This window comes from Mus caroli, unplaced genomic scaffold (genome assembly GCF_978045245.1).
Source record: "Mus caroli unplaced genomic scaffold, Mus_caroli_1 scaffold_17, whole genome shotgun sequence".
Classification (NCBI taxonomy): domain Eukaryota; kingdom Metazoa; phylum Chordata; class Mammalia; order Rodentia; family Muridae; genus Mus; species Mus caroli.
Window position 1 is genome coordinate 31,530,787 of NW_028227272.1, and position 13,647 is coordinate 31,544,433.

The window sequence follows — 13,647 nt, forward strand, 5'->3', positions numbered from 1 at the left end:
TGGTAAAGTGCTTGCTTTGTAAGCATGAGGACTGGAGTCTGATACTGAAAGCTGGGCATAGTGGCATATACTAGCTATTCCAGCACCAGAGAGCCAGACACTGGGTCCTTGAGGCTCACTGGCCAGTTAACAGTCTACTCAGCAAGTCCTGCGCCAAGTGACAGACTCAAAAACAAAAAGTGTCCTCTGGCTTCCACATGATCACACACAAAACGGGTGGGGGCTCTAATTAATGTCTTCCTGACATTTATAATTATTACAACTATTTATCCTTGGTATAAGGTAGGAAGGGCAGGGAGAGCCAAGCAGAGCACCCAGGGGGTGCTTGTCCTGGGCCACCGAAGCAGAGCATAAAACCAAGGGAGAAATATCTCAGCCTTTTGTTTGTCTTTGTTCTGGAATTTCTCTATAAGGCTAGCATTGAACTTCAATTTTCCCAAGAAAATTAGTGTCTCCATGTATTCAGGGCTCCCAGTCTCTCACATATTCCAGGTGTCCAAGACATACTTAAACAGGGATCAGAGCAAGCTCACATCACGTAATCCTCATGTACCATGCCCACACCTACTTTCTTAACTTTGATCTCTTCAAGTCCAGAAAGCTTTCCAAGGCAAAGAACACTCAAGCAGGGAGAATACTCGCCCCTGAGGCCCAAACACAGAAGGAGCCACCTTGCTCCCCACACTCCTGCTGTGCATAGGCTCCTCCAGACCTGGCCAAGACTCCTGCAGGAACAGCAGCATCATTTGGGATGATCTCCCTGTGGTAGAGGAGTCAACACCAGGACTCTTGTTTATTTATGTTCATCACTAGGCAGTGATGGAGAGGGAGGGGGAGGGGAAGAGTCAGAAAAGAAAGGTCTAGCAAAGTTGTGGTGGGCCAGAGACTGGTGGAAGAAATATCTTTATAATTTCACTGCTTTCCAACTACACTGTCTGTAGCTGGAGCCCCCTGGGTGGAAGGTTTGTATATTATTGGAGATAAGAGTTTGTAACCCTAGTTATGTCTCCAGAGCATTTGCCTTTGCTCATCTTGAAACTTCTAGCAAGAAAAAAAAAAGTGTGGTTTCCATTACAGTGTCACCAAGGGACTTGTACAGGGTTTGGATCATTAAAATAAAAACATTGATGAGTAAGCCATGCCACTTTGTCTCCAAGACTTACATCCTTCCTCCACCCCTGGCCCTGGGCTTTATTTTGAGACAGGCTCAAAATAGTTTATAAAATATGGAGTTCATTATCCCAGTTAACAGACTTCATTTTGCATGAATGTAGATTAAAAGCCCCATGCCAATTTTTCCTCCTGGGTTTCTGGGGAAGATACTCCACTGCCCTTGCCTGAGCTGGGTTCTTGGGGATAAAATTCTATTGTGGCAGTAGAGAGGCAGGAGGCCCCACTTCTAACTCATGCTGTTGCATGATTATTACCATGAAGGATGAAGTACAACTCTGCCATTGGGGCTTCTCAAGTTTGCTTGGATCCTTAAAAGTTTGAATCTAAACTAGAATTAATTCATGATTTCTTAAGTCTGCTCATTCTTCCAGATTCAGTGACAACAGCAAGATTAATGGGATAAAGCTGGAGTTGGCTGTGGTGGCACATACCACTAATGCCATCATTTCAGAATATGAGACAGAAGCAGTTCTAAGTTCAAGGTGAGCCTGAGCTATAGAAAGACTGTCAAAAAAAAAAAAAAACCAACCCAGTAGCTGTAGCTTAGTGTAGACTACTTGTCTAGCACATACGATCCCTGGATTCTCACCTCAGCCCTGAAAGGGATGGAGGGAGAGGAAGTGGTAGAATGGGGTTGCAAACAGAGGACTATAATGAAGTAAGGCCTCAACTTGGGGTTTTCTGACATCACGTCTTCCTCAGCTAATAACTATGGTTTTGTGAATTTAACCATCTCTTCAGTATTGAGTTTCCTTATCCCTTCCATCTACACTGTCATTTCTCTAGGAAACAAATATGCATGTAAAGAGAGTATAGAGAACAGGACTTTCTTCCCATTGCTGATCTTACTCCCCTTGATGTCTCTCAGTTCAGCCCTGCCATGCCCCAGCCTCATTTCCTTACAGAGCATCACTTTATGCCTTACCATCAGAGTCCTCTTCCTTCACTCTGTCCAGATCCTTGAAGATCCAAGTGCTCAAGTCAGAGCATACAGTAACAGATGCACACATAGGTCACCTGACTTCAACCACTCTGTGAGCAGGTGCCTCTTCTACCCCAGCTCTCCTGCTTTCTACAGAGCCGGGAGGGGAGACTGGATTCGTGATGACACACAATTCTCCCTGAGCTGGCCCAAATTAGTTCAGTGACAGTGTAACCAGGTGATAACACACACAGACACACACATATACAGACATACAGAGACAGATAGACAGATACATGCACACACACACACATATACAGAGACATACAGAGACAGACACACATACAGAGACAGATAGACAGATACATGCACACACACACACACACACACACACACACACACACACACACTTTCCAGTCCTGGGTCTTCTCTGTCCCTCTAGCTATCTCATCTATATAATGGCATCCTCTATAATCACAGGTTGACTGAAGTTCTAAATGAAGCACATCAGGTCCCATCTAAAGTCACACATTACCTCAAATATCTGGTCTTAGTTCATGACATTCTGAACTTGAAATGCTTATTTTTTATCTTTTCTACTTAAATAATTTTCTAAGTCCTCTTTTCTTCCTCCCAACAGAGAGTGCCCCATCCTCGGGTCTCCCAGTTGTGTATACACTTTCTGTTCAGGCCACCTCCTGCTTTTCAGAACACTTCTGAACTTTGTAGCACTTACTACAAGCTGCTATTATAAATCCAACTGTTGCTTGACTTCTGTGCTATCTGCTCTCTCTCTAGAGGCAAACTCTACGAAGACATCATGCTTTATTCATTCTGTATCCCCAGCAAGCAGCACAACGCCTTGACTGCCTAGATTCACTGTCGGTCTTCTCAGCATGTACAAGTCAATTCGTAAATCCACTCCTGTTCACCATTTCCTAACTTCTGTCGCTGCCCCACCCCTAACCTTAAATATGTTCAGGCCTCCCTTCTTAAATGAAAGCACCGCTTGACCCTAATGTCCCACCAACCACTCGTCTATTTTTACCTTGTATTTTCTGACATATTTCTCAAACAAACAGTACGTGCTGGCTGCTGCCTCATCCTCACCACTTCCTCCCACTGCAATCTGGTTGCTCATCACCAAGGCACCAAAACGATGGTGCAAGAAGGCATCAATGCCTTCTGTCACCAAACCCTTCCATGCTGTCCCACCCCCTGCACACGATGATCCCTAACTACCCCACTCATTCCCCTCAAGGCTTTGCTTGTTCTTCCAACTCTTAAGAAATAGCGTCTCATGTCTCTGATTTCCACAATCCGTCTGCCCTGTGCTACCTTCCCTGGACTATGACCAGCATCCCTGTCTCTTCTAGGCATCTGACTCAAATCATGCATCTCCTCCCTCAACTGCTGCCTAGGACCACAGACATAATGCTGCTGCTGGAGCAGTGGTTCGCAACCTTCTAAGACTGTAACCTTTAGCACAGTTCCTAATATTGTGGTGGCTGCCCGCCCCCAACCATAAAATTACTTTCATTGCTACTTTATACCTATAATCTTGCCACTATTATGATTTGTAATATAAATATGTGTTCTCCTATGGTGTTAGGTGACCCCTGTGAAAGTGTCTTTCAATTCCCAAAGGAGTCATGACCACGGGGTTGAGAACCGCCGTACTAGAAGGAGTTGGGCACTCTGTGATCTAAAGTTAAGGTTTCAACTCCCATTATTTATATTGTTATTGAAGATCAGCCTGAGACCATGGTGGTCTGATAGGATGCATGGGGCAATTTCAATATTTTTGTATCTTTTGAGGCCTGTTTTGTGACCAATTATATGGTCAATTTTGGAGAAGGCCCCGTGAGGTGCTGAGAAGAAGGTATATCCTTTTGTTGTAGGATAAAATGTTCTGTAGATATCTGTTAAGACCATTTGTTTCATAACTTCTGTTAGTTTCACTGTGTCCCTGTTTAGTTTCTGTTTCCACGATCTGTCCATTGATGAAAGTGGTGTGTTGAAGTCTCCCACTATTATTGTGTGAGGTGCAATGTGTGCTTTGAGCTTTACTAAAGTGTCAACTCCTTTCCAGTGTAACTCTACTATGTCTCCAGCTAAACCTCAGCATGGCCTTTCTATCATTTAAAGTATGAAGAACCTCGAATCCCTGTAAATTCTTGTCCTGCTCTTAAAGCATCCAAATTCACACCAACATCAAACTCTGGTGGTCAAGAATTCCCTGTGACTTCCCTCCCAAACATACTCTGGATATGCCCTTTTATACAGTTCCTCATACTGAGGTGCTCCCCCCACCATAAATTTTGTTGCTACTTTATAACTGTAGTTTTGCTACTATTAATTATCCTCATGTAAACATGTTTCTTCCAAGGGTCTTAGGCGACCCCTCTGAAGGGGTCATTTAACACCTAAAGGAGTCACATCTTTGAACGTCCCTCTCCTTCAGCTATGCATCTCCTTCATGCCTCATTGTGCCTTGGTCCACTTCACTGACCGGAGAGTCTGACTGCACCAAAGTTCTGTTTGCTCTTCAGGGAAGATACACACAGCCAAGTAAATAGTTTTTATTTCTTCCTATGGTGTCCTAGCTAATTTTACTTACCAATTTTGTTGTAAAGCACCTTCTGTGCATCCAAATGTTTCCTTAGACCATAACCACCCCAGGTCATGCCTCTTGGGATTCCCAGCTCCTAAGTCTACGCCCAGATACAGGAGTATTATCCAATACATTTTAATGACATGCTACTACCCTGCCACCAATCGTTTGTAACCTGATGTAAGCGGAGAGCAACCTCAAGCTCTCTCCCCAGCTCCAGCTCTTACCACATAAAAGCTCCACATTCTCTGACCTCCACCCTCATAATTAAGTCACTGTATTGTCTATTCTGTTGACAGTGCCCTTCCTCTGACTAGACATAAAGATTCACAAAGACAAGTGCATTGTCTCCTTCAACACTATGCCCAGATCCACAAACACAGCATAGCACACAGTAGGTCCTTAGTGGATATTTATTAGGTGAATGTGCGTGCCTTTCTTCATTCATCCCACTTATCTCTCCCTCCTAGGAATTCATAGCGCTCATTTAGTGATTCAACATGAAATTATATCCCCTGACGTGATAAAGAAGTATTGTAGGTGTTACTGCTGTGTGTTTTGTAGATGTTGTAGGTACTGTCCACCAGAACCATGACTCACTAGAGTTAGAAGAGCACCTACTTACAGTCGGATGGACGGGCTGTAAGAAATTCAGAGAGTTACCAACCAAGGAGTACACATGGCATATGTAGCAGAGAATGGCCTTGTCAGGCATCAATGGGAGGAGAGGCCCTTGGTCCTATGAAGGCTTGATAGATGCCCCAGTGTAGGGGAATCAAGGGTGGGGACATGGAAGTGGGTGGGTGAGTGGAGGAACACCCTCATAGAAGCAGGGAGAAGGGGGATGGGATGGAGGGAACCAGGTAAAGGGATAAAATTTGAAATGTAAATTAATTAAAAAAAATAAATTTTAAAAAGAAAAAAGAAATTCAGAGAGGTTACAGTTACTTTGTTCATGTGTTTTGCTAATTTTTTTTTTTATCCCCATGGATGTTTGGTCTGTATGTGTGTCTGTACACCACACATGGGCTTGGCACTCATGGAGACCAGAAGGTACCAGACTCTTTTAGAACTAGGATTACAGATGTTTGTGAGTCACCGTGTGGGTACTGGGAATTAACCCTGGCTCCTCTTAAGCACAGTTGGTGTTCTTAACCACTGGGCTATCCCTCCTGCCCCTAGCTTTTGCTTCTTTGGGATCTTTTTGGGAGATGGTGAATTTATAGCCTTCCAGAGTGCAGGAATCTGATCTCCTACCCCTGCAAGGCCCCTGCAATGCTTGCAGACATTATTAGCCCAGAATCTGCCACTTTCACAATTTCACAAACCACCTCCACCCACAAAGTAAAAAGCAAGCCTGGAATTCAGTTGGCTTTCTGACCATTGAGGAAAACACCTTTGGCCTTCAGCAACCATTCTGTAAACCTCAATAGAAGAACAGGCCCTAGGAGGCCATGCCACCCCAGGGGAGACTTGCTACTTTCTTTTCCTCATATCATGGTAACCTCTGCCCCACTGCTTGGAAACTCCATACCAGTACTCCAAACAGAAGCTATCAGTGTCCTTCCCCCAGGACTTGACCTAGATACATCTTACCTGGTGATCTCACACCACAGACAGCACAGTCAGTGATATCCTCTCCATCTGCCAACAGGGGAGGTAGCTAGATGCTGTTTCAAATGCATGCTAAGGATGGAGATTCGGGCATCTCTATGTGCGTAGCAGTCAGCATAGGAGCTAACCCATCCTATGTGGAAAGGTCCTGGACCTTTGCTTTTCTCTTAGCAGTTGTATGATCTCAGCAAAGTAGTTCCTTCGACAAGTCTGCTCCCCGTCTGTAAAATGGGAACCAGTGTGATCTACACAGAGAAGGACCTGGCAGACCAAAAGGAATATGACACTGGCATTATCACACTCTTACTGTTCTCTTTTTGACTCCTAACCAAGGCGGTAATAATCCTTGTTCCTGGAGTGTTCAGATACCCTTTTAGTCAACATGAATTTACTAGATTTCCCATTAGAATACAACCTTGACCTAGGTGTCTAGGGGAAAATTCAAAAGGATGATGGAGACAAAGGCTTGCCCTCTACTTATAATGGGTAAAAATGACCCCTTGAAGCAATTAGACTCCACAACAGCTACAGAAAACCCAAAGGAGAAGCACCCATACTGAGTATTTGCTGGCATCAAGCACTGGGCACACATCTTAACTCCTTCACTGCATAGAGCGATATCATGATGCATACATAATTGCTACCTACAAGAACACAGTGAACCGCTGGTCCCTGGCCTCTGCACCTGAGGTCCCATGTGCCTGAAGAGAAGGAAGTGTGACTAATTAGGGGCACTTTTTCTGGAGGACACAAGAGTCAAGGGTCTGAGAAAGAGAGAAATGTGGCCCATTGTCCACAACTGAGGCTCTGGGCATTTTGAAAGGAAAGAAAGGGGAGAGGTCTGAGGAGGCCATGGGGAAGGCAGGAAACCACAGGGGATTATTCTGTGATAGTGTTTCAAATTGCTTATCAGATAAGAAGCCTACATCCTCTGATAGGCATATACTTGTGACTTCAGAAGCTAAGTTAAAGTAACTTTGTCTGATATGAATATTCAGCTCAAGTAGAAAGATTACAACCAAACCTCCTCTCATTAGAAGAACTCCAGCATAGCTGTATCACCCAACATGTTCTTCATACATGTGTTGCATGATGCTCTCTTCTTTCTCTCAGTGAAACCTCCAAGGGAAGCAACATATCATAGAAATGTATCCATAGAAGCCATATTTCATTACCAAGTGCACACACAGCCACTAACCAGAACAGGAAAGAAAGAAAGAAAGATAGCCACCATGAACAGCTGGAGCCTGTGGCAGAACAGGAAAGATAGCCACCATGAACAGCTGGAGCCTGTGGCAGGTTGGTCTAAGCAGAGAGACACCAACTACAATCCAGACAGGGGCCAAAGCTGTGCAGATAACTAGGCTGTCAGGAAGCCAAAGAGAAAACATCACTCGATGACAAGAACCTGGGACAAGAGTAGTGAGGACAAGACAGCCCAGAGAGCCTTCACAACCTAGGCTAGGAAGGCTAGCTGCCTCTTGACCCTGCACTGCACTTAGGTAGAATCGGTCCTTGCATTGGAATGGTTGAGAGTTCTGAAGGTTGAGACAACAGACAACATCAGTCAGGGAGATAGGAACTTTAGTGAAAATCTCAAGTAGGTTCCTGGCCAGAGTGAATCCTCACTCTATGAAAGCTGTGGACGAGAAGCCCCCCCCCCCCTTTCCATCTTTCTGACAGTATGAAAAGGAGCATCCTTTCTCTGATTCTGGCAGAAGATGACAGTACCCACCTAATGACAGTGGAACTTACCTTGAACAAATAAGGAAATATTTTTGACACACAATGTGACAAACTGTCATCCCTAGGTGGAAAACCTAACTAAGGCAGCCAGAACTGAGAGCTGTAGACTCAAAGCAAGCTGTGAGGGGTGAGGGGTGGGGGTGGCAATCAACCTTCTGGAGCACAGGGCAAATGTTTCTCCAGGAATAAGAAGGAAAGTCAGGGTTTAGTTAGGTAATGATACAAAGTGTCTGCAGTTTCTAAATAAAGTTGCACAGATCGTACCCTAAAGATTACACTCTTTTTCATTGTTTCTGGTTTATCTTCTCGTTACTCTGTATTTGCTATTCTCACAGCGATGGATTAGCTCAGTTCCTTTGTTATTTTGTCTCAGAGCCATTCTGCCATTGCTTTCTGGCATCACATTAAAAGATGGCAACAAGCAGCCCCCAGCCTTGACTCCATCAGAATCACTGGCAGAGATGCCAGTGCCATTCCCTGCCAGGGGTTCGAATCCAGCTGCCTGGGTCGAGGCTGGAAAGAAATGGGAACTCTGTGCTGTGCCGTGAGTCCCAGATGATTCCAGTTGGTTTCTGGTGTAAAAATCCCAAGTGCTTTAAGGTATTCATCAGAAAGCAGACAATGCCGGAGAAGAAACCAAGCAGTCTAAAATGGATGCTGTGAATTAGGCCTCTCATTTAAATGTTTCCAAACACCATTTTTACCATATCTAAAAATCTTCTACACTATATTTTCTTTTATATAATTTTAACTTGGCTCCATTTTGTAAATGAAGTTATTTTTAAAAGAAAATAATAGGTTGGGGGTAAAAAGCATGATGGCATAAACAGGCTGGAGGAGAGCTAGAAAGATAGCCCAGTCAGTAAAGTGTTTGATTGCAAGCATAAGAACCCGAGTTTGATCCCCAGCACGCATGTACAAAAAGCAAAGCAAGGTGGCACATGCTGAGAACTCACTCCAGCACTGGGGTGGCATCTGATAGGTGGGTACCTGGGGCTCTCTGGCCACCCAGCCTATCCTACTCAGAGAGCCCCAGACTAAATAAGACACTGGCTCAAAACAGACACAAAACCCACAAACAACTCACAAGGAACAGAAACCAAGGTTGGCCTTTGACCTCTACATGAAAACACACATTGTGTGTGTGTGGGGGGGGGGTAAAGAAGGAGGGAAGAAAAGAGAAAGAGAGGAGAGAAGAGTCAGAGGCACAAAGAGAGACTGGGAGAGAGGGGGAAGAGAGAGAGAGAGAGAGAGAGAGAGAGAGAGAGAGAGAAAACAAGAAAAGGTATGGCTCTGAAAGAAAGGGGAATTCTAGGTTAGAGAGTAGGAAAAAGAGGGAGAAGAGGGCACAATGACCCAGGCTGGGGATGAAAATGGACAGAATTTTAGAGATGGATTGAAGAGTAGTAGACAAGCAGCAGAGAATTAGGTACAGGTATCGAGGCTGTACCCACATACTAGGAACAAGAACAGACATGAGGGGTTAGGCAGGCAGGGAGGCTGGGGCAGCAGACATATGAGCTGCATGTTATGGCAGGAAAGATGGGAAGGCCCATGGAAGTCAGGGTGAAACTGAGGCATTAGCAATGGGGAACAGGAAGAGTTAGGAGGGCCCACACAGATGGGCGAGATGAGGCATGGCAGCGTGGCAGAATCAAACACTGGGCAGAGCAAATCACCCTCCAGGCTGAGAATCTCAAGCACTACCTCTAAGTTACCAAAACTCATCTCAAGGGCTGGTGCTGGTGGGCTTTTCCACATGCTGGTAAACCCTCCCCAGACCCACCAGGTCCCTGCAGATGCACCAGACTTCAGTCACACAGGCAAGGCTGCCTCTTCATTCTTCTGCATGGGCTTCTTACCTCTGGCAGGGGTCTCCACCATGGCAACTCTCTCCTTAGCCAATGTCTGCAAGCCCAGATCGTAGGCAGTAGAGTCAATAAACACCCAGAACACACACAGTAAAAACTGCATCCATTATTAACGAGAATAAATCACCCAAATGTGATGTATGAAAAAGCCGGCACACCCTTATCGCTAAATCCTTGTATACAGTTCAGTCGTGCTCTCAGAAACAACAGACTTAGTTTTCAAGCCTGACCATTAGCCGATGAAAAAACGATGAAAAAAAATGTGTCTGTAGCAAGAGATCATACGCAGTTATTTTTCTGTAAAGTTTATTTCTCCTCCATGGTGTGTTCTGATGTTTCCTCCCCTTTTAAGTGTGTCAAGTCCCAGATTCATTTCTCCTCTGTCGCAGCCAACCAGCGCACACCGCCTGTCCGTCATTTCAATTTCCTGGGATAAACCCATCATTCCCTGCCTCTTTTCATCCCTCACTCCCCCCTGGCTTTCTTGAGGCCTGTGACCTTCAAGATGACATAAGGCATAGCAATGGCAAAGGAAAGATAAAATCCTAAGACAGAGGAAGGGAGCTGTGTTCTGTTTCCTTGGAGACCTGAGGGAAATCTCTTCACTTCTCTGGAAGGCAGGCCCTTCTTTCTTTCCCTCCCTCCCTCCCTCCCTCCATCCCTCATTCATTCATTCATTCATTCATTCATTCATCCAACTAATATAGGCTGAGCATTTCCTATGAGCTAGCTCAATCCACGCAGCATGCCATTTCCTATGTAATGATGGCTAACATTACTATAGTTGCCAAATGCAGAATCCCGTTTGAATGTAGACATACATTCATCATGTGGGTGTTTAGAATACTGGGTTACCTAGTAACTAAAACTGAGTGACATGAGCAATGTCCAACCCACAACAGTCCTGCTTGATATCAGATACCCTAAACAGTCTAGAATCTCATGTTATGGAAGTCCCTACAAACATTGTTTACAGGAATGACCATAAGCCTATACACACCTAATGTGCATACACATTTCTGACAGCCAATATCTGATATCTAGGGATCCATCAATCTACAACTTCATCATGTGAGATGCTTTCATGTGTGAACTAACACATTTCCTGCAAACTGTATGGTGTAGGTATTACTAATATTCCCACTTTTTCAGCCAAGATTAATGAGCCAAAAACAAATTATTTATTCAAGGACCCTTAGAAAGGAATGAAGCTAGTACTTGGAATGAGTTGGCAATTCTTGGATTCCGGTATTAATGAAAATTGAAAATAAATATAGCTTATATTTTGGCATCTGCTTTCTTCTTTAAATTACTATGATATGCTGATCTGCGCATGGCCTCTGTTCACACGAATATAAATTATCTCTCTGCCTCTAACAGCTTTTCGGTAGCTTGCTCAGCTCTGGGCTGTTGCGTGCCACCTGTTCCTGTCTTTCCCAGGATGTCTGCAGGAGAGTGGGAACTAGATGTCTTTGTTGATGAGCCCTAACTGTTGGGGCATTTTGTCCCTGACAGGCACTGGGTTCTAGAGTCTCTCACTTAGCTCTTATGGCCCTCAAATGGGCATCATTACTGTAGCCATCTCTTTTTACCATGGAAAGAAAGAGACACGGAGACATTGGGACTTGCTGAGATCACACAGAAACGGGGTGGTTGTCTTACCCTCCCCCCTCTATGAGCGCCACCATTACAAAGTCCTGGCTCCATTCTCCATCCTCATCTCATCTCAAGTCTGGCTTCTCAGAGGTGTTTCTGAGTGCTAGTGAAAGCCTGCTTCCCGAGTACGCTGGCTTGGGTTCCTCCATCTTTGATTTCTCCCGATAAAGCCCTGGTGTATCTGCACTGGGCAGCTCTGCTTCCACGGTATCCACCTCTGGGTGTACCTGAGACCACCCCGCGAAGAGAGGGATACAGTTTGGGGTGGGTAGCAGAGCTTTTCCAGGACCATATTTTTCATCAAAGATTTTGTCTCACTCTTGCCAAAACTTCTTAAAGGAGCCAAAGCTCTCAAACGCACAGCCAACATTTCAGAAACCAATTACTACACGAAGTTCCTAGTGGTCTTTCTTTACAGCGGAGGGTCTGGGCTTGCGTGATAGTGCCAGGATATTTGATTGCAGTAATAAACGCGGCTGACATGTATTAAGGTCAGAGTAACTCCTTTTCCTTTTCCTAACCACACATTCTCACAGACTCCATCTACAGACAGGCCACTAAGGGAGCTGTCCCCAGGACAAGTGCTGTAACTCCATGGTGCTGAGAGCCAGGCACGGAGGGAGGAACTCTGCATTGAGTCCCCAGTGCGCACACTACCTGTGATGGTATGTTTTACCTGCAGGAGTTAAATGACAACCATGGCATATAGGCCCCACAATGCCCATTTCACAGATGGGGAAACAAGCTCAGAGGAACACACAAATCCGCCTATGCTCACAGAGCTGTACTGAGATAGGAGTCTGCATGGGTCTGCCCCAGCTTCCACCTGCAGGGACCAGTCTCATCTCTGGTGAAAACCCCAACAAGAAATGTGACTGTGCTGTGCAGCTGTCCCCCAAACGATTCTGTGCTCCCCATCCCCAGCTGGGTCACACATGTCCCCAGAAAAACAGCCCTTCTTTTATCTGCTATAGGTTTGCTGCTTGCTGTTGCTCTATGCCCACTTATTTATTCCCCCCCCACTCCCATCTCTGCTGTACCTTTTTCCATCTCTCTCTCTCTCTCTCTCTCTCTCTCCCTCTCTCTCTCTCTCTCTCTCTCTCTCTCTCTCTCTCTCTCTCTCTCTCTCACACACACACACACACACACTCATATACATACACCCATACACAGAAAGACACACAACCAGATACGCACTCAGGATACCTCGATCCAGAAGCCGAAGCAAGCGGAGATACCAAAGATACCACTGGTCCCAGAAGCGGTCCGTCATCCCACCCTGAACTCATCCTTCACAGTCAGTCTCCAGGGCACAGCCTCATCCCGCCACCACCACCAACCGACTCGAGGAGGCCAGATTCTCGGATGTTGGGCTCACACGCAGCCTGCTCTAAGCAAATGCCTGCCTACAAAGACAGCCACCAGTCCTCCCACACAGAGGCTGACTGTGCTGGGAGCCCGTTTCACAGCAACAAAGGAGCAAGTGCAGAACACGCCGTGTGCAGACTGAGCCTGCATGAACCCCAGGGGAGGCTGGAGATGCGGGGGAGGGAGTCAGGGAGGGCTCTTCACACTAGCAAGGTTTGAGGTAGCCTTGGGAATGAAAGTCCACGGAGAAGGCCACGGTTAAAATTTCATTCTAGTATCTCCTACCATACTGGCTTCCTGTGCCTCCCACACAGAGGCCAATGGCTCTCCCAATAGGATGATGAATGAGAAGCCAGATGCTCAACCATCCTGGACTCTGGAACCAGTCCAAAAAGTCCAGGAGTCTGACTGCCTTATTGTGGGGACCTCGGGTCTCCCCATCCAAATCTGCTAGACACTCACAACTAGAAAAGAGCTTGCAGGTCCTTTCTTCCTACTTCTCTCACAGATTCTATTAGAGACTGGGCACTAAGGTGCTATGTTCAAGTTCAAACTCTGGTTCCTACTTAACATTTCTTGGCCTTCTGCCTCAGCTTCCTCCCCTATGAACTGGAAAGGCCAGCATTTGCTTCACGGAGGAACTGTGAGGCTCAACACGAAGGAGGGAAGCTCCCAGTGTCACT

The 13,647-nt window shown here is 45.6% G+C and overlaps 1 protein-coding gene across 26 annotated transcripts in view; it reads right to left on the reverse strand.

Annotated features, from left to right (window-relative positions):
- Positions 1-13,647, reverse strand: part of Kalrn (kalirin RhoGEF kinase) — a 603,829-nt gene that overhangs the window by 525,976 nt on the left and 64,206 nt on the right. For 5 of the 26 annotated variants that reach the window (XM_029470427.2, XM_029470425.2, XM_029470422.2 and 2 more), the window contains exon 1: positions 12,794-13,075. The exons of 4 other annotated variants lie outside the window; for them this stretch is intronic. In XM_029470427.2, the coding sequence (XP_029326287.1) occupies positions 12,794-12,869 (76 nt within the window). In that variant the 5' untranslated portion in view covers positions 12,870-13,075. Of the gene's footprint in view, positions 1-12,793; positions 13,078-13,647 lie in introns of those variants that run through there. 17 more of the 26 variants (XM_029470423.2, XM_021185396.3, XM_085832157.1 and 14 more) reach the window with 12 other exon arrangements.